This window comes from Aythya marila (genome assembly GCF_965140915.1).
Source record: "Aythya marila genome assembly, chromosome: 1".
In the NCBI taxonomy this organism is placed as follows: domain Eukaryota; kingdom Metazoa; phylum Chordata; class Aves; order Anseriformes; family Anatidae; genus Aythya; species Aythya marila.
This window is the reverse complement of record NC_139042.1, coordinates 152545728-152566664: the sequence shown is the minus strand read 5'-3', so window position 1 is coordinate 152566664 and position 20937 is coordinate 152545728. Positions and strand designations below refer to the sequence as shown.

Genomic DNA, 20937 nt, shown 5'->3' with positions numbered 1-20937 from the left:
CGTGTAGGCAGGTAATATTGAGGCCAGGGCGCAGAAAGGGGTTGTTTGTAAAAAGATTTACCTGGAGAACTCAAGAGTGAGTATACCACCAGGAGCCTTTTGTAGTGAACGACACATATCCCACTAACTTCAGCAGGTTTGGGGGGCAGCTCCAAAATTCAGGCAAGGAGGACTAAGCTCAAACTGAGGTTTCAGGGGGAGATGGTGGATAGATCCACTGCACAGATGGCTGGGCACTTACACAGCCACGTCCATGTTTAAGAAAGGAGGAAAGATGTGTTAGCTACATAATAAGCACAGCAGGCTTGGGGAAGGGGGGGAGCAGATGGTCTAAAGAGGTGAATCCTTCAGCTGCTGCCATGAGAAGAAGAGAGTTTTGCAGAGATGTGCCGCAGAAATGTCTTTATCATGTTCCGCTCTGCCTGATCCCCAGGAAACAGAATTGGAAGTGATCCTGCTGCAAGCCCCTGAGGACCATCCTGCTGGCTGGGTATTTTTTTTCCCCCCCCTGTGAAAAATGCTGACAGCTTTCGAAGTGGCAAGCTGTTAGCACTGCATTAGCAGCCCCGGAGGGTGTGAATGTGTGACACAGAGCGGCAGGAAGCGCTCAACATAAGATGTGGTGATAACCGGACCATTCTTCCAGGAAGACAAGGTCATGTGGTCTCATACGTGAGTAACCCAGGTTATGAATACCCAAGGCATAACACTCAGCGATATGGGGCCCTTTCTCTGCTGGGCACCCCAGGGCTCTTCAGAAATGTCACAGAGGGGAGCGTTCCCCTCCACGGCTGATGTGAACACGGTGCTGAGATAAACCACAGAGAGATGACAGTGTCCAGCAGTACCAGAGTCATACCGAAGCTAAACTCGAGTGCTGTGTGGAAGATATTCGAGCTAACCGCCCCATACATGAATCCTCTCCTTATCTTAAGCTGTATACAGCAAATATAGCGGTCACGTATCTCATCTGCCTCTTTCCAAGATGCCTCGTTTACAAATAGGCAACATCATTCTCACCTTCCTTCTTTTCACTATGGGAGGTAAAAAGGGTATTTGCAGCAAAGGAATTCCTCTGAAGTGAGATCTGATCAAGATTTTGGGTCCTTGGTTGATTCAAAAGGCTGCGGTGATAGATGTGGTATGCTTGCTGAGATAGATCAGATTGAAATACTATATATTTTGTTCTGCTGAAAACACCAGGGAAGGAACTTGCCGCTTTCCAGTAAGGATGGATACAAAAAGGTAAAATCTCTGGGAAATACCCTCCGCTGGGTACTGACCCACTGTGGCAAGCCCTCGTAGTGTAAGTCCAGGAAAGCCATATAAGTATACACATATGCCTAAAGATGAAGCTAGTCCTCGGTTATCTAGGGAAATTCTGGCTCAAAGCCATTTCTGAAAATGAAATCTAGTCCCTTCCGTCTCTTAGGCAGTTCTGAAAGCATTTCTTATTGTCACTGCATGCCTCAGTTTCTTACATGTACAGCAGTGAGTTAGTCAGTATAACCACATCGACACGTTCCCAGTCAAACGCTGAAGCTTTTCATCTACATTTAACATTTTTCTACTAGAATCCTACTCAAGGTAACTGCAGCAATAACTTTTGGTCTTCTTAGAGTCCCAGATTAAACCTGAAATGGTGACGGAGCTGGGAGCAGCTACCCCCTGCCCAGCTGCCAAAATGAGCCCAAATGAGCTTGTCCCCAGACCAACCCCACTGGCTGGAGCTCAGCCCCAGGTCAAAAGTAGTCCGTGTGTCCTCTCCCCCTGCTTTATTGACAGGATAGCTCTATTTACTTTGTCCTGGCTGGAGCACGGCTGCTTTCTGTGAAAACCAAGGGGCAGTGAGCAGAAGGCAGTGCAGCAAGGCAGGTGGGGAGGACCCGGGGACAGAAGACAGCAGACGCTGCAGGAAGGTGGCACAACCGAGTGTGGGGAGCCCCATGCCAGGAGGGTGAGCAGTGAGGAGCCCAAGAAGACCAGAGGGAGCGTTGCAGGTCAGGACTGACAGACACCGTGCTTTGCTTTCATCTGCGTCACCGCTGCTGGATCTGGACCCGCTGTCTAGCTCCATCTTCCCTCCTTCAGGACATCTATGCCTGTCAGCCAGGGGCTGCTCCATCCCTGTGCTGAGGATCTCTGCCTGCTGACACCCAATGGGACCAAGGAGGGTGGCTAAGACATACAACAGTCGCTCAGCAACTCCTCGTCCCCTGGGGAGGACAACATAAGCTGCCTGCGCCAGCCTCCTGGGTTGTTCTCACTACAGCTGGAGGTGCTCCTAGCCTGACTTTTTCCAGGCTTCCGCCTTGCAGATCTTCTCCCCCTGCAAGCCTTCAAAATCTCCATTTCAGGAAAATAAAAAAAAAAAAGCCAGCCATTGTACGGGGTGTGCTGACCCACCACGGCAGACCGGTGTGGGACAAAGGCCAAGCTGAAGAGACATGGCATCAAATTATTGATCGCTGAGGAGACCTTGAGCTTGGGTAAATAGATATCCTCCTCTCTCTCTCTCTCTCTCCCCATGCATGTGTAAGCGGGCTTGCGTGGGGGGTGTGGGCCCGGCCTCACAGGCGGCAGCAGGTTTCAAAGGTAGGTCTGCAGCTCTGGGGGAAACCCCAGTGCCTACAATTAAATCTTCAAAAAAAAAAAGAGGTTCTTCTATTGTTGTTTCCTGCCCTCCTTCCCCCCGCCCCTCGGTTTGCGGTTCTTTGCTTACGCCTGCTGTTTCTGAAAGGATCCTATGGTAGTGGAGAGGTGCTCCTGCCTCTCTGGAAGGGTGCACCAGAGGAAGCAGATGTGACGCCGTTTGTAGGAGTGTTGATGTTCACCGAGCTGTGTTTGATTTTCTGGAGCGAGTCGCTTGGTGCTTATGTTCCGTGAGCACATTGCGGTGCCGCAAGCCAGCCTGGAAGGTTTGGGGCTCAGTAAAAGGTGGGAGAGTAAGGAGGCTGAACAACCCCTGTCCTGTGAATGTCCCAGGGCACCCACGCAGGCTAAAAGGGGTGTGAGGCCAAGCATCTCCTCCTACCTCTGCAGCACGTCCCCCAGGCACCGCAGGCATGTAGGCAGGGCGCAGGCATTCCCCAGGAGCTCCATGCCCTCCCACGTGGATGTGCTCACATCCCGTTCCCTCTCCAGTCACACACACAAAGCTTTTGAGGACAGTGGGTGAGATAAGATGGCTCTTTGGGTGATGGCACTTCTTCCTTATCTTCAGCATCTGGGGCTGGCAGGAGGGGCGCAGCCAGAAGAAAGCAAAACAGGCAGCCTGAGGGAGAAGAAAGGTGAGGGAAAACAGAAGATATCCCCTGGAACAGAGGTGGGTGGAGGGCTGGTTGTTGTTTGCGAGCTCCCCCTGCACTTGCACAGCTGCTGAGTCAGGGTCAGTGTGGGCTTCGTCCTGGGACAGGCAATCTGGTGGGAACAGCAGGAGTTTGTTTGCTTTGAGGGGCCGATAGCAAAGTGGCACAGCAGGCAAAGTACAACTGCAGGCTCCCAGGCCGGGGCTGCTGCATGCAACTTCTGTGTGCATTTGAGGGCACTGATTTTATTTTGCATTGATCTCCAGGTCAATAAAATACCAGTTTTAAAAAACATTCCCCAACTGAGAAAACAACAGCATTATCTATGGAGAATTTTCTTATTGTACTCACTTGTGTTTTGGGCAGAAGCGAACGAAACCTGGGGATTGTCTTTGAAAATCTGGAGATGCCCTGGAGGCATAGACAGATAGGACAGCGTCCTGGAAGCCTGTTTTCTACTGAAATAGGATTTTAACTCGCATTTCTACTGAGCAAAGTCTTTGATGGTTAGCCCACAGACCTCTTAGGGCTATAGATCTGGGGAGAGGATCACAGAGCTGACAGCACGCCTCCAGAGATGGATGTAAAAGGCTGCATGAAACCCAGCCTGACCGTGGTGTGCTGTGTCACTAGATGCCCCAGATGGAGGCCGAGGAACAGGAGGAAGATGCCAACTCCCTCTCAAAAGATGGATCAGAGACTAACTCAACTACCTCACGTGACTGCCGCCGCTATGTGCCTCTTGGAATAGTCTTTGTTTTGCTGGCTGGAACTGCTGCAGCAACATGGTATTTCCTAGGTAAAAAATCAACACATTTTTCCCTGTGTAGGAGGTGGATGGGGTAAAGTAAAGGCAATGTCCAGCCCAATGGGTATTTGTGTCTTTGGGCAACATTTACAGATCAAATCTGGGCAAATCTGGGCAAATCCCTCTCTCCTACGTATCAGCAAGGTAATCCATTAGTGTCTTCTGTTGGCAGACTACAGACCATGGCACCTGGAACCATCTGTCCTGCAGTTTTACTCCGGCAGCCTCCAGGTCCTCAATCGCCAATACTTCCCAGACCTTGGGGAAGTGGAGTCCAGAGCCTTCTGGTTGGAGTCAGCTAAACTCCAGAATATGGTGAGGGCAATTCCACGACCAGAGCTGGCCCTGAGGCAGTTCAGTGAGTAGCAGAGCAAGGGGTCAGGTACCCTCATCCAAATGACAGACGTGGTGGGTCTGTACAGCAGGAGGGATGAAGGGTAGGGCTGGCTGTAGGTTCTTTGTCACTGTAACGTTGCACGATAGTTACCAGACAACACTCTCGTTGCAGCTGAAGGATCTCATTCGTGCCACAGAGCTGGGTCGATATTACAACTCGAGCACAGTTTATGCCTTCGGGTGAGTAGCACCCACAGCATTTCTGCTTGTCTGTACGTGAAAGTTTCCAGTCCACGGTACTTTCGTTTCACTGAAATTTGGTCACAACAAACAGCTGCACACCCAACCATGAGCTCTAGGCTAGGCTGGGCAATACGCTTCCAGAACGGCTCCGGTATGACAAAGCTGTGGATATTTTCACATTCAAATTCATCTGAGGTCAACACAAAACCCCCAAACTGAGATTTTTTTCACAGAGACAAAAGTTCAAGCAAGGAAAGAAAAACGATTGGGAAGAACTGAAAAAAAAAAAAAAAAATCTGGCCTTGGCATTCTCAGTAGAAACTAAGCAGCTGGAAATTAATTTCTCTAATTCAAGGAAGTCATTTGTATGGCCTGATTCTAGGCACCAGAAGGCAGAGGCCAGAATGCACCATGCATAAGGTATTTCAGCCAAGAAGCGTGGTCCACCTGGGAACAGGATGAGAGTGGAGTGGGACAGATATGGGACTACAGCTTTGCAGGTCATCACAGTAGTTTGAGAAATCAGGAATAACTTCCAAACTGATGTATACATTTGTTTATTTTTTTTTTCCATGAAAAACTACACCCCTAAATTTGACCTTTCACTAAGGAAAATTCCATTTTTGCTGTAACTCCATTTTCTACCCGGGAAAGAAAAGTTTCACTTGCAATTCTTCCTCTATTTTTTTACCGAGCAAAGTTTTGCTTCAACACCTCTTCCCCCTCCCCCAGCCATTTTTCTCTGCCAGCTGGTTGAACAGAGCTTTCCCAGCCACAGCCCCCCGCCACTTGAGCCTGCCCAGCATTAATGGCTTGTGGTAAGGTACTGAGTCATAAATCAACCCCTTGTCACCACTGGGAGGTGATACAAAAAAAGTCTTGAGAGTTTCATCTCAGCCTCTGGTCAGTAGTAACCAAAGGTCACTTCTACCTGAAATGAGACTACTCATTAGGCCAGTCTTGATTAATTATCACACTAATTTGACCACGTATAATCATCACTGGAGAGTCCACACAGATGTACCTGACTTGTGGCTAAACAATGATTAATCTGTGGGGTTTGACACTCCTTGTAGAGGAAGACAGAGGATATTTAATGTGCTATTTCTCTGCTAGGGAGGGGGCTCTGACCTTCTTCTTCTGGTTTACCCTCCAAATCCCTGAGAGTAAGCAGAAGGAGATGACGGCTGAGAGGGTGAACACAATGCTCCGCCAAGAGCTCTCCGCCAGCTTCAACATCTCGGGCAGCCTGTCCTACCAGGCAGAGTACAGGGTCAACCCAGACTCGCTGGTTCTGCTGGGTAAGTACCCTCTGCTCAGCTGTGGCCTGAGCCATCAGACGTGGCCCCAGGTTTACAGGGTGCCAAACAAAGGTTATGAGAAGTGGCTAGAAGTCATTGCTGAAAGGGATGGGAGAAATCTGAAGAGGACAGGGAAGAAATGAGGATCAAGACAGGCAATTACATGTGTTGCTTCCTCACAGAGAACAGAAGTTTCAAAAATAGCATCATTCCTTTGAAGGATTAAAGATTCTCGGAGATACAGCTGACTATGACCAACTAGTTAACAACTTCCTATTTCTTCTCCTTCTCCCCTCAGCCTTGGCTTGTGTTAATAACTTACACAGGTCATGGCTTTGACCAGCTCAGCTCAAAATCAGCAAGCAGTTAGGCTTCTTGCTTTCCTTTGGGAGCTTATTCCAGTCTACTCAATTCAGAGAAGAACAAAGTCAACATACTTAAGTCACTGCTAGCCTTACTCCAAAACAAAGCATTGTTGCCACTTCAGTTTTCCTAACATATGATTTTAAGCATTATTTATCAGTTCCCAAAGTAGAGATCACAGCCTGTTTAAAAAGAAGCCCCCATAGAACTGCTCTAAAATCGGTGTTAGATAAAGGACGTGGGGATGTGTCTACATTCAGTGCATCAAAATCCAATGGAATTTGCATTTAGTCCTTATAATGAAACTTAGCTTCTCAGCCTGATCTGATCCCTCCTTCAGAGCCGCAAACCACAGAGGTTTTCATAGAATCATAGAATCATAGAATATCCTGAGTTGGAAGGGTTTTAAACTACATTGCCTTTACTCTCTCCTGCTAGGACTCACATTTCCAAGTTTCTTCTTCCCATGAAATGCCACATCTCCAAGTTTTTTCCCCAGACATTATCTTGCATTTTTCAAAGATGAATCTTATTTTAACATATCCCACCCATATTTTCTTTAACCTTTCCTTGCATGTCACAACTGTTTCAATTTGGAGGTAATTTTTTTGGTGTCTCCAAACAAAATCTGATTTCCTTAAAATGATTTCACAGATCATTTTGTGGATATGATCCAGATCTTTGTGTTAAGATCCAGTATGAACCTGCATTAGCACCCCATGAAGAGCTCTCCTCCTGCATTTACCATTAGTCACTTACTTCTGCTTATAATTTGTTTCCAGTGTACTAGACCTTATGTTCAGCCAAATTAAATCAACTTTCTTAAGAAAAATGTCATAACACTACATGTTAAATGCTTCAAAGTCAGCCCATCTTGCATTTCCCATTTATTTATTCACTTCCTAATGTGATCCATAAAAAAAAGTAAAAAATGATGTTACCATTCTTTTAGCTGTTCCCAGTTCCCTCTTATTCCCTTTGCATCTGTTTCACTGTTTTATTCATTTCAGGTAGATTTGCATGAGCAGAACATGCTTCTTTCTATTTCGGAGTTAACACACCAGTTGTAGTTTCTCTGGCTCCTTCTGCTTTCTCTCATCCTTCCTGCCTCCTTCTCCAACCAGAAGCAGTCTAGCAGCTGTGGCATAAAAAAAAAATTTAAAAATTTAAAAAAAAAAATCTATACTTCTGGGCCAGGATGAGCTCACGCCAGTGGCTTAACCTCTGGCTTCATTTGCTCTGTAATAGTGGAGTGAAAAAAATTGCCAGCTAATAGCAAGTCATTAGCACTTCATTGCCTTCTGACAGACTCACTGGCTGACCCGCTGAGCTCTAAATATGAATTATCTCTCTGCAGTCTTCTGTAATGCATGGAGCTGCAGACCACTGGCTAATTCAGGAAGATTTTTCCACCCCCTGGTGCTTTATTTTTACTAACAGGTACACTCACCCCAGGGTACTAGATTCCCATTTTCCCCTGAAGACTTTTAGGATTTCCTTCCTTCTTATTGAAGGAACTCAGTTTTGTTACCTTCACACAAAAGAGAAGTAACCTCAGTTCAGCATACCCCATGTCCTTCCCTACAGCAGAGGAGCTTCTCCAGCTTTGTTCTGGCAGGATCCTCCTTTCCACAACATCTGTTTTTACCATGACAAAGCTGCAGAGCTCTCCCTGCAGAATTGCACGCTCTGCTTCGGGGCCACAACAGAGCAAAGGCCTGCCCTAGGCAAGCCCCCAGCAGCAGCTCTCACACCCAGCTGACCTCACGGTGCCTTTAGTTTTGGCAATTATTCCCAGTAGCACATCATCTTTGGCTGCTCCCAGTTTAGCTGGGAGGCTGGAGCAAGGCCCAGCTCCTAAAAGCACTGCCCATGGGCTTTGGTGTGTGCAGATTTGTAGCCCTTGCTGGTGGCTCTCTCTGCATCTGCCTTACCCAAAGGTGGACTCTGTAGGCTATTTATGATATCTAGTAGCTATCATCCAATTGTCATCAAAGGAGACCTCCTTTCCCACCTTGATAAGCTCCCATGCTTTTCAGTGAAGGGTTATTTGAACTCAGAGAGCAGGGTGAAGGCTCTGGGTTAGGGCTGTGCCCTGTGGTGTGGCTGCCAGGGAAGGGGAATGGCGTCCTGAGGCAATGTCCAGCCCTGGTGGGAAGGGGAAGGTGCCCTTGAGGAGCATTGGGTAATGGGCAAAGGAGAAGATGAAGAGAAGCCTGTGTTGGTCTGGAAGGAATGAATTGGGGCTGTTGGATTTGGAACTGAGGCCAGAGAGGTTTCCCTGTGGGATGGGATGAGGAAAGCATGACTGAAACAGGTCTCTGAGACCAGACAGATAAGTGCCTGGAGAGTGCCCCACACCAAGATTTTAAGGGGGTCACCTACGTAGGAAGGGCGTCGTCATGCCATGCTAGCAGTCAGTTACCACCACTTTTTGTTTATCTTCCTTTATATATTTCCTTTCTAACAGAATCCAGTGTGAAAGACATAGTAGTGCTGAAATCCACTCTGGGTAGGCCATCTTTTCTTTTCCTTTTGAGTTTATTACTTTGTGGGAGGGATTTTCACCGGGCACAGGTTTTGTTTGGCTTCCTGGAGCTGCAAATCCTGGGAAGGGGAGAAGAAAGCCATAGCAAGGGAGCAACAACACCACTGCTTAGCAAAAATGCCCATGGCCACATCCAAACTGCGTGAAGCTACTACATGGTGGAGTGCTCTGAGCAGCTCTGGTAGCATACAACTATGCAGAAATACCAGCTCCCAAGAGCAATGCAGCCACCTTTGTGAAGTCTTGGTGTAGTGATGCCACAGTGCCAATTCTGGGCCCCAGAAAACCTATTGAGGGAGGCTGAGGGTTTCCCTCCATTGCTCTGCACTGGATGTGGTATAAGCCATTGTAAGTATATTATCCTAGTGATGTTTGAAGGTGTTTTTAATAATTTTGGTCAGTGCTGCAAGTGCTGTGGCAATAGATATGCTATTAGAAAGTCACCTTTAAGTTGATTTTTACTCAAAAACCGTGGGCTAGACAGCTGCTGAAGGCTGGAAACCATACAAGGGGGATATAAGGCTGGGAAGAATATGGTGGTGAGAGGAGAAAGAAATTAAAAAGAAAATGAAGCCAATGGAATATAACTGTGTTGTGCTGATGTTTAACTCCTGAGACAGTATGGGCTTAACCAAGAGAGAGAGACCAGTTATTACAGAGATATGGAGGGGGTTTCTTCCACGTGCACCATGTACTTTCACATGAATCTCAGTGACACCAGTAAGACATGACTGGTATCACTGAGATGCGTGTGAAAGTAGACTGAGATCACTGGGATGATTCAGCCTAACCCTGAAATAGGGCTTACACTGGTATCCCAACTGGCAATCCCATATCTTAATTTCCCTTACAGCCACCCCTAAGCCCCATTTTCCCTCACTTTACATCACCCTGAGGTTTAAATCCTCCTATCTTTCCCCTGCGTTCAGGTTGCTACAGATACAGCTACGTCCAGGAGGACGACATCCTAACGCTGGAGGGCCCTGACTACCTGGCCTCCAGTTGTCTTTGGCACCTCCACGGCCTCAAGGGCTACATGATCAAGCTACACTTGGAGTGGACTCTCCCGGACTGCAGGGACCGCCTGGCTATGTATGATGCAGCTGGGCCCCTGGAGAAACACCTCATCACCTCGTAGGTAGCTCCTGAGCAGGGCGATCACAGTGGGGAACCCAGGCAGGATGGCACACCACCACAGCAGGGGAAGGTGTTAGACTACATCAGAGGAAATTCTCTTTGATGCAAAACCTGCCTCTCACTGATGAGCTGAAGTCACTGATGTGGGATATCACACAGCCAGCCCTGCAGTCTGATAGATTACAGCAGCACGAGCTGTGTCTCTGGTGGCTCTTTATTTGGTTCAGTTGGTGTCTCACAACAGGAATGTTCTTTGGATAACGCAGTCCTCCACTGCTTTTTTTATTATTATTATTTTTTTTTTCTCTTTTTTCATTTCTCTCTTTCATTTGTTTGTGGCTTGCTTCACTCCCACTCCTTTGTTCTCTCTTTCCCCTCAGGATCTACGGCTGCAGCCGGCAGGAGCCTGTGGTGGAAGTCCTTTCATCAGGCCCCGTCATGTCCATCGTGTGGAAGAAAGCCATGTACAGCTACTATGACCCCTTCATCCTCACAGCACAGGCGGTGCCCCTCAAAGGTGAGGAAGGCTGGAGGGGGGCAGCCATAAGTACAGGATGGACACAGGTTATCTCCTACCACATCACTGCTAGAAGTCAATTCGGTATAAGATAAAGCAGCAAAATGCATTACCATCATCCTTCTGTGGACAAGAAGAGGAAGCTAAAAGTCTTGCCAGGTAGAAATGGTCCCTTGAAGGGGGATGGTGGAACATCCCAGTGACCATTAGTGTTAGGTCTTAGAGCCCCTTTTATCCCCTGCTACAACGGGATAAGTACACGGTATCCCCAGGCTGAGGTTGAGCTGAAAGGTATCATGGCTTTGAATGTCTGTATTTACAGCCTGCGAAGTGAACATAACCCTGCGGGAAGGCCTGGAGCTGCAGGGGAAGATCAGCACCCCACACTACCCCAGTTACTACTCACCCAACACGCAGTGCACCTGGCACATGACGGTAAGAGCCAGCTCCCACCGAAGCATCCACCTCCTCCCTGAAGCCCACGTGGCACTCCCCGCATTAACGTGGGGCACAGCGCTCGGCCAGCACTCTCAATCAGATCATCATGAGAAGCAAAGAGAGGGTAGAAGCCTGCCTAGCCTCCATTTAATGGGTCTTTCTAAAGCCAAAGCAGCCTAACACTACATGCCAGAGCAGAGATGCCATAACTGAGGCAGAATCTGAAGTCTTGGCTCCAGAGGAGTTCTTCAAGGCAGAACCAGTTTACTTGAAATTACCGTGTTTTGAGACAAGTGGCAGAGCCACCCTGTTTTAAAGCATGGGCCCAGTTTAGATAGTCCTTCCTTCTGGCCTGAAATATGTGAATTAGTACCTCTCCCCTTCACATCTACCCTGTTCATTTCTGTTGCATGGGGTGAGCTGCAGCACTCACCCACTCTGTGGATGCCATCTCCACTCTGCTCTGAACCCCCTCTCCTGCAGGTCCCCTCCCTTGGCTATGGGGTCACCCTGTGGTTCGATGCCTACGCGCTCAGCAGACAGAAGCAGGACCTGCCCTGTACCCAAGGCCAGTGGATAATTCAGAACAGAAGGTGGGTATTGCTGGGGTCCTGGTTTCTGTCTCTCAATTCCCATTCCTGAACTGGGATGAAACCTCTGCATGTCCCCAGCTCTGTTTAGCCACCAGGTCTGAAGAAGGAAATCCCACTGCCCTACTTAGTGGTCACTGTCAGGGCTGGCACCTCTTGCTTGTCTACTTCTTTCTTAGCCTCTCTCATTCACAGGCTCCCTAGGGAGCACATTTCTTATAAATTTGCTCCGAGATACCAGCCTGCCTTCTCTGTCTTGCTGTTTGCATCAGGCTTCCTAATTTTCTCCTGTGTGTGTAACCTTGGTGTCCTCCCACGTCTCTTGTGTTTGCAAATCTGCCTGTCACCACCTCTGCAATAATATCTGCGTGTGCCGTTGCCTCGCATCCACCTCCGTACAGATCCTCCGCCAAGCTCCAGATCCTCCTGCTTTGACTAGAGCCACTTCCCCCTGCGGGACTTCCCAAAATCAGCCTCCATACATTGCTGGGGCTGCTGCCCACCACCGTCTAGGTGCAGAGGAGACACAGCTGCCACACTTTTATCTCCTCAAAGCAGGCTCTGAGTTAAGATGGACCCTTTTTTTTCCTCAGAGTTACTGCAAACTTGCTCCCTTCTCTCCAAAACCTCCCCCAGCACATCTCATTAACTTCCTATCCACTGCTCCTGCAGTGGTAATTTATTTTCTTCTGAAAGATCTGAACGAGAAGCTACTGAAAATTATCTTCCCCTGGCTTAGGATTTTCACCTTTTCTCTCCTTACCTTCCTCTCTTGAACTGTCAGAGCCACAGTTTCTACAACATGATTTCTTATGAAAGATAAGAACTGAGTTGTTTTGCATGGCCTGAATTCAGCATTTGCCCTAAAATGGGAAATGTCCAAAGATAGTAGGGTCGCTCTGGAGTAATGAGGGCAGAAATGGGTGAAAATATGTATAGACTGTTTCCATCTCATTCGTAAAGCCTAATTATGCCCTGTTGTCCCCAGTTATTTGGTTTCCCCTCTCTCTGTATCAATTCCCATCACAGCATTCATGTAGACTGGACATGGGTTAAAATCACAGCTTTTTCCCATTGCTCCTGTGTAATCTTATGCCACACTGAAGGCATTTTGCTGTACTGGCTACCCCCTCAACACCCCTCCATACCCAGTCTTTGTGGTCTCTTTCCCACCTTCTCCAGCCCCACAGAATCCCCCTGCCCCACTTTGCTGTCTTCTTCTCCCTCGCCGCCCAGGACATCCCACCTCTGTTTGCTCCTCAGGTTGTGTGGCCTGCGGACCCTGCAAGCCTACGCCGAGAGGATCCCAGTCACGTCCTCTGCCGATATCACCATCACCTTCACCTCGCAGATCTCCTTAACGGGCCCTGGCGTGCAGGCAGCTTACAGCCTGTACAACCTATCTGACCGTACGTCCAGGCCTCCTCCCTGCTCCTTGGTGGGGTGTGGGGGGGTCCCAGATGCCTACCTGCAGCCTCTTGTGTGCTAGGATTGTGTTAGGAGAAACACCAGGCACATCCCATGAGCCTGAGGTGCCAACTGCCCTTCAGACACATGTTTGGACACAATACCACACACACCACTCATATCCCCAAAAGAAGAGGTATTTACATCCAAAGCTGCTTCTGCACAAGTGTTCCTGCCTCCTAGAGCACCCTTGTGCCAAGGCCCAGCTTCAGAAAACTGCCTACAGGCTCACCCCTCAGCACGGACTGGCCTTGGGATTTCAATGGGAGACTATTTCTGACTTGAAGTGACTCTTGTTTCAATCACAAAAGCTCACAGAGAGAGCTGTTTCCTGCTCACCTTGGAACCTGTGCAAGTGAGAGACAAAACCACACACAAATACGCGTATGCACATATGTAAATACGGAGAAACCTTCCCAAGGTTTCTCCAGCTCCCTCCTGTGTGGGTGCTGTAACCCACACTTGTCCCTGAATACGTGCACCTGGCAACACGTTACAACAGCCCCTCCACGGCCCTGACCACGTTTTAATCCCCAAGAACCTACTTCTGTTTCGCTGCAGCGCTCAGGAGTCACAAAACAGAGCTAGGGCAGAGGCAGAGCGTGCCAGGCAGGTGGGTGATCTGGCAAACTTTGGGGACTTTACTGAGTGCCTCCTGCGAACTGCTGCGGCTCGTGTGCGGTCAGGAAGGTGTGCAGCTCCATGCTCCACTTTCAAGCTGCGGTGCTGTGCTGCAAGGAGGTTTCCAGTCACCGGGGACTAACTACGATCTGGTGGTTTCACAGCCTGTCCCGGCGAGTTCCTGTGTTCGGTGAATGGCTTGTGCGTCCCGGCCTGTGATGGGATCAAAGATTGCCCCAATGGGCTGGATGAGAGAAATTGCGGTGAGTGATCTGTTCTCCCTGCCGGTCGCTGGTCCCGGCAGGACGCGGCTCCTTGCTCTTCCAAAGGTAGGGAGAGATTGGGGAGGATCCACGTGGCCCCTGCCTCCCCCTCAGGGAGATTAAATCTCTGAATCACAAACGCCTCTTCTCTCTGCCAAGTGGCTTCAGCCTGCTCTGGAAGAGGAGCAGCACTTCTTCCTCTTGTGCACAGTGCAGTCTTCCCTCAAGAACCCCCAAATATCCCTGCACCAAGAGCTCCGGACAGCCTGAAAGAACCCCCTGCCCCAAGAGCTCCGGACAGCCTGAAAGAATCCCCTGCCCATGCTGTCCAAAACGTTGCTTTCCCACCACCCTGCCCTGCCAACCAACCTCAGCCCTGGCCTACAGCCCCCTCTGCTGTCAGAGCACTGTGTCCCCCTCCCTGCCTCCCAGAGCTCCTACAAAACCCCATTCTCGTCGGAAGACCTATCCAGGCTCAGACAAGACATCTGATTCATTGGCTCCTCTTGTTCAACATCCATCCCCCAGCACCTCCAGCCCTTTTTCTGTAAAGCTGCCTCCCAGCTGGGCAGCCCCCAGCCTGTTCTTGTGCATGGGGTTGTTCCTTCTCAGGTGCAGGGCTCAGCACTTCCCTTTGCTGAACTTCAGAAAGTTTCAGTCAGCCCATTTCCCCTGCCTGTCCTGCTCACATTGCCTCAGACTTTCATGTGGCTTTAATCATCTGGATGCCTCGCACTAATTACCGAAGCAATTATAGTCATTGCAGTAAGAAAATGCCTGGTCCATCATGTTTGGTGCTGTACAGAGATATACACAAACACAGAGCAAGGGGACAATTCCTGCTATGAAAATGTATAAGCAGAAGTCAAACCTTAGGCCTATCTCTATCTTGGGCAGCTACCAGCGATCGTAGACATCAAGGAATCCATCAGGGTTCAGGACTCAGCTATCAGAGCAAGAGAAGCTGCTCTGTAGGGGAAGGTGACCACAGAGCTGAGGGTGAGAGCAAGGCAGGAGGAACTCTAGCCAGGATGCAATCCTGTAGGATGTAAGCAGGGTAAGCAGAATAGGGTTTGGTGAGGGTAAGCAGGGTCAGCACGGAGTCCAGGGAGCACAAGGCAAGTCCATAGTGCTGAGGCAGATCTGAGGTGAAGCTGGCAATTCAAGGCAAGGCAAGGCAGTCACGGCATCCTGTGCATCTAATTGCTGGCTGCTTCCCCCGCCTTGCAGTGTGCCCTGCAAAGTTCCAGTGCCAAGAGGACAGCACCTGCATCGAGTTCAGCCGGGTCTGCAACCAGCAGCGGGACTGTGCCAACGGGACCGATGAGGAGCAGTGCAGTGAAGGTAGGGAGGGTCTGGGGGGGAGCTGACAAATGCCTTGCTCTGCTCTCAAACCACGGCTGCTGGTAGCATGCCTCCCTCCGGTGAGATAAGGGCACCAGCTGGGAGCTGGCCTTCCGGGCCTGCCCACAGCATTTGTTCATTTTGTGCCTTATTCAGGAAATTCTGTCGTGTTTTATGTAGTTCCCCCAAGCTCTGCGTTGCTTTCTTCCCTCTCTCAAAAGACTTCAGGCCGTACCTACAACCTGGCGCCTTTCCTCAGCCCCAGCTTCCCTTCGTCTTCACAGGGGTCCCCTGTGGTCCTTTCACCCACCGCTGTGACGACGGGACCTGCGTGAAGAAACCCAACCCCCGGTGTGACACCACGGCGGACTGCAGGGACCTGTCCGACGAGGAGCACTGCGGTGAGGAAATGCTCACCCACCCCTCAGCCAGGCAGGTTCAGGGTGCCACCTAGCTCCAGGTTGTTCTCACCCCTGCCACCCCAATATAAGCATCCTCCCTCCCTCGGCCCACCTTGTCCTGCTCCCCCCAGTGCCATTGCTCCGTCCTGCTCTCCTGGCTGAGCTGTGAGGAGGAGCTGCCTGCTCCCTGACCAGATGCTCCCCGTCTCCTTCAGGCAGAGGCATCAGGCCAGGCAGACACGTCTCACAGGCCAGGTCCTACTCACAGGCTGCCCTTTGGACCGCTGTGCTGGCTTACGTGAAGCGATGCCATCCTACAAAGCTCCAGCCAGGGAAACCACCCGTGGTACTAGCAGGGAAACCACCCGTGGTACTGGCAGGGAGACAATTTGTGTTTTGATTGCCCTGCTTGATGTTTCTGGAGTTTCCACAGGCAGCAAAAGGCTGAGGAGGTTTCCCCTGACCGGATGGTAGCTAGCACAGACAGGGCACTGCCCCGAAGGCATCCCCAGGAGGAAGGGCATGGCTGTGCAGGCATCAGTGGGGGAATTTGTGCTTGGAGAGGTGCTCCCTAGACCTGTCCTGGAAAAGACGTACAGCATCTGGGGAGGGCAAGGGTTTGAGGGAGTAGAGGTCAAACTCTTCAGACAGTGAAGCAGGAAAGGAAGGGCAGGCACAACGTGTTCCCTTCCTGCACTGAAGCACCTGCTGTGTCTCCTCCTCCTCCTCCTCAGACTGCGGGCTGCAAGCCCCTCTCAGCAGGATCGTGGGTGGTGCTAACTCAGTGGAAGGGGAATGGCCCTGGCAGGCCAGCCTGCAGGTTCGGGGGCGCCACATCTGCGGGGGAACGCTCATTGCGGACCGCTGGGTGGTCTCAGCCGCGCACTGCTTCCAGGATGAGAGGTAAGTGGAGAGCGGAGGGGGATGGACAGGAGTAAGGAAACTAAACCAGGGAGCTTTTTGCAGCCAGAGAGGCAGTCACAGGGAAAACAACATGTGTAATGTATGAGGTGGTCAGGACTCTCAGCCTAAAAACATCCTTCTTCTTGCTTCCTCCTCCTCTGGTCCAGGCGGAGGCCCTTTGCCCCTTCCCTTCTGGAGAAAGGGTCTACGCTGGCTGTTCTTTTCTCCTGTGTCACCTCACTAGGCTGTCTCCAGCTTTAAATCCTGATTCTGTAAAAGGCTGTCATGCTCTCTTAGTTTCTCAGATCTAGGTACCCTTCCCCAAGTCTCCTTGCAGCTCTGCTTCTCCAGTTCAGTCCTTGCTCTCTGCTCTGTCGTAGTCATTTGCACATGTCCAGCTCCACTTATATGTCTAAACTACGTATACCTTTTAGCTTTTCTAAGGAAAATAAAGATAGAAGATCAAGTTGCCTATGTGTATGAGTGCCTGCCCAAAGCTGATCCCCCTGTAAAGGCATGTCAAGGCATCAAAGAAATATCCCAACCAACTTCTTGAAATTAGTAACCAAACAAAAAAAAAACCTTCAAAGGGAGATGATTGTCCATCATGACACCCCTTAAAAGAGCATGACAAAAGCAGCAAGGCTCTTCCCATCCTTCCCTGTTCATGTGATGAGTTATCTTCTCTGCTGCATCCTACAGACTGGCTTCCCCCTCCATCTGGACTGTTTACTTGGGCAAATATTTCCAGAACACCAGCAGCCACACAGAGGTGTCCTTCAAGGTGATCCGTCTCTTCCTCCACCCCTACTACGAGGAGGACAGCCACGATTATGATGTGGCCCTGCTCCAGCTGGACCATCCCGTCATCACCTCGCCCTTCATCCAGCCCATCTGCTTGCCTGCCCCTTCCCACCTCTTTGAGCCCGGCCTTCACTGCTGGATCACTGGCTGGGGAGCCCTTAAGGAAGGAGGTAGGTGCAACATCTTTGCTGGTGTCCCACTGGAGCAGGGCCAAGGTGGAAATAGAGATTCTGGTGTGGGGTAGGTAGAATAGGGTTTTGCTGACTGCAAAGGATCATGTCTCCTTCACCTCCTTTGTTTTTTGGGCATAGTGTCCAAACCCTGGACACTCCAGGGTTTGCATAGTTTGCCAGATGAGCTTAACCTCTATTTTGACGAGATGCAAATCCAAATGCTGACATTCCAGAAGCTGGAGAATCCTCCTCTTCCCAAAGGCTGAAGTGCCTACCACACGTCCTGAAAGGGAAAGGGACTGCAGGGTAACATTGCTCCTGTCATGCAGGTGAAGCACTTTGATGAAAGTCAGACTGTGATGCCAGCAGACAGCAGAATAGGGATTCAGGTGGCAGCTTTCAGCGTGCAGTGAGATGGGCATGGGCTGGGGGATCAGGGTAAACACTGGGAAGTTCCACCATTGCTCACCGGCGCTGCTTTTGGTGCTCTACCCCCCAGGGCACATCAGCAATGTCCTGCAGAAGGTGGACGTGCAGATCATCCAGCAGGACATCTGCAGCGAGGCCTACCACTACATGATTTCTCCGAGGATGCTCTGTGCTGGGTACCACAAGGGCAAGAAAGACGCCTGCCAGGTGACAGAGGGGTTGTGGGAGCAGGGTGGGCTACCACGGGTGTCCCAGGCCTCCCGAATGCACTCCGTAGCCTGAAATAAGGGTGAAAAGACCATAAAATGCCTGACTCCTCGATCCTTCCTCTGATCTAAATGTAAAAACAGCTCCCAGGGCAAATTCTTCACGGCATCTTTGCCTCAGACGGGGTACAAATACACATAAACTTCTCATTCCAGCCCATTCTCCACTCCTTACCTCCCACTCTCAAGTCACATGCCTACATCAGTCTCTTCCCCCCTCGTTCTCATTAGCATCTGTCAAGCACAGTAACCACTCTGTTCCTTCATTACAGTCAATCAATCTCCAGCAATTCCTCTATCTCCCATCCCTCAGGATATCCACTTAAATTCCACCAGCTTCCTTGCTCTCCATGTATCTGCAAATGCCTCCTGGAGCAGAAGGAGGCAATAGAGCTGCCAGCTTCCTGAGAGTTGCTAAAGGAGAGGAATTGGCATGATGAAAGAATGCAGCAATGGGTCAGATGTTTGCACAGGAGACAGTTTTTGACATCTGCCTAAGGTTTAAGTGCAGACGTCCCAGACATGAGTTGAGGGGATACATGAATCTGTGTACTCCAGAAGCCAGTGAAAACACCCAGCAGGGTACGCTGGTGGATCACCATCACCCCATTTTTCCTTCCCTTTCTCTAGGGTGATTCTGGAGGTCCATTGGCCTGCGAGGAGCCCAGCGGCAGGTGGTTCCTGGCTGGTTTGGTCAGCTGGGGAATGGGGTGCGCACGTCCAAATTCCTACGGAGTGTACACCAGGATCACCCAAGTGCTGGGCTGGATGAACCAAACCATGAGCTGAGAAAAGTGCATCTCTGCCCTCTCCCCATCAGACCTACGCGCACAACGGCACTCGTTCCTGACCTTGCTCGCTTGCCTCGCAGAGAAAAGAGTTTCTGTGTGGGATGTTGTCAGACCCAGGATGCTCTTCTGAGCAGGGTAAAAAAATAAAAAATTTGACGGTGGGAACTGTAGAGGAAAGCAGGCAGACCCTCTTCCCCCTTCAGCGCTTCCCGAGGGAACATCCCAAGGTGGTTTTGGGCCATCTATCCAAAATTCTTGGGGGGAGGGTCCCAAGCTGATGGTTTCTAAGTGCAGGAATGAGGGGAGCTGAACTTTCCATGAACCATGTGACTCAGCCACAGTCTTATGCTGGAACAAAAATGTGACTGATGTAGTTAGAGATTCCAGTAACTGTGAAATCAATCAGCCTCCCTCTTCCTTCTTACTGCTCATCCTCCTTCCCCCCTTCCCCTCCCATCACTCCTCCTCTTCCATCTCCCTAATTGCTTCTTTTCTTAGCCGGCATGTGCTGCTCAGCTCAGCCAGGCAACTCTTCACGTCTCACTGCCTCCCAGGCACGAGCCCAGCATCACGCCCCGAGGCGCTGCTGGAGCAGCACCCAAGTTCTGCTGCTGCTCCTGGACCCCTCAGAAGACCCCGGCCCCTCAGTAAAAAACATTAAAGCAGCCTCCTGACCCCTTCCCTCAGCCCTTCTGAATGCCTGTAATGTGAGGGATTGTTCAACTGCTTCCATCTCCTGAAGTAATAAGCCATGAGATGAAGGAGAAGGCGTAAGGGCACAGTGCTTTAGATAGTAACTGCTAGGGGTTTTGGTTTTTTTGTTTGTTTGTTTTTGTTTTTTTTTACCAAAGATATGCATATATATGTGTGTGTGTGCATAAGTATGTATACATATGTGCATATATATAAAAGGTCACTTGGAATTAGAAATACAATTATTTTTGATTTTTTTTTTTTATTTTTTTTTTTGCTCTAGTTTGCCTTATTCTGTTACAAATTCTTCTGGGGTTTGGATCTTTTTGACCAAACATCAATCCTGGCACTGGCAACTGGTAAAAGTTCCCACAGCCCTGCTCTCCTTCTCAGCTGTGTCCCAGGTACAGGAGGGTCAACCTGCCAGCTAGATAAGTCATCCTCACTTATTGTTGAGATTTAGGGGTGCAGATACCAATAAGTAAACCTACTCTACAGCCCCATCTGCACACAGTGGGGATGCAGCACAGATGCAGCAGGAGATATCTCCGACGCCCAGAAGGCAGGCCCAGCACAAGAAGCTTCTGGTGGCTCCGGTTGACGAATCCAAGCTCCTCTTCTCCATTCCCTACCCCCCTTTCTACCAGCATCAAATTTCTACCACTTGAAATGAGAGGCGGCAAGGAGGAAGAAAGTGTGAGTTTTATTTAGGAGCTACAACCCAGCGTCCTCAGAGACAGCGGTGAAACGAGCACCCTGCTCCTTGAGGCAGGGATGTCCTCATCCTAGAAGACCCTACATCAGGTGCCAGCACGTTCCCCACGGGTACCCGGACACTATGCCTGTCTCCTCTCACCCCTGTGGCACAGGGCTGCTTTGGGGGACAGGGAGCAAGGCACCAGCGAGGTGACACCCAGCACAGGGACAACCCCACGAGCAGTGCAGGTGGCCCAGAAAAAGGCAGTGGCTCCGTATTCACCCTCTGGGCACAAGCCCAGACCAGCTGCCCGCAGCAGGGAATGGGCAAGGAGCGGTCCTGCTGCAGATGCCACCACATCTGGGCCCCAGCCCCAGCCAGGTGTTGTTTGGGAAGGGGAGCAAAGTTCTGCAGTGGCTGATCACTGCTGTCCCCAGCAGGGGCCACTGTGACATTAAGGAAAGACAGTCTGCCAGGCGTGCGAGGGGGCTCCAGC

General features: G+C 50.2%; 1 protein-coding gene across 6 annotated transcripts; it reads left to right on the top strand.

Annotated features, from left to right (window-relative positions):
* The first annotated feature begins 1843 nt into the window (after positions 1-1843).
* On the top strand, positions 1844-20895 carry TMPRSS6 (transmembrane serine protease 6). Of its 6 annotated transcripts, XR_014319210.1 has the most exons (20): positions 1844-2489; positions 3942-4107; positions 4289-4431; positions 4625-4692; positions 5812-5996; positions 8830-8871; positions 9837-10041; positions 10425-10561; positions 10884-10996; positions 11483-11592; positions 12853-12998; positions 13842-13940; positions 15171-15284; positions 15569-15685; positions 16420-16588; positions 17291-17562; positions 18065-18201; positions 18891-19186; positions 20028-20148; positions 20243-20895. XR_014319210.1 is itself a non-coding variant. In XM_082782035.1 (19 exons), exons 3-19 carry the CDS (start codon positions 3942-3944, stop codon positions 19047-19049), a joined length of 2382 nt encoding a protein of 793 aa, XP_082638161.1. In that variant the 5' UTR covers positions 1844-2000; positions 2092-2489; the 3' UTR covers positions 19050-20000. The 6 variants fall into 6 exon arrangements, 4 of the variants coding, with proteins under 4 accessions (XP_082638161.1, XP_082638160.1, XP_082638163.1 ...); XR_014319211.1 differs by having other exon boundaries at positions 20028-20895; XM_082782035.1 differs by lacking the exons at positions 20028-20148; positions 20243-20895 and having other exon boundaries at positions 1844-2000; positions 2092-2489; positions 18891-20000.
* The last annotated feature ends 42 nt before the right edge of the window (positions 20896-20937 follow it).

Coding starts and splice junctions, on each gene's coding strand:
- TMPRSS6 (XM_082782035.1), top strand. CDS start 3,942: ATGCCCCAGATGGAGGCCGAGGAACAGGAGGAAGATGCCAACTCCCTC. Junction 10,042..10,424: donor GAGAAACACCTCATCACCTC/GTAGGTAGCTCC, acceptor CTTTCCCCTCAG/GATCTACGGCTGCAGCCGGC. Junction 10,562..10,883: donor ACAGGCGGTGCCCCTCAAAG/GTGAGGAAGGCT, acceptor CTGTATTTACAG/CCTGCGAAGTGAACATAACC.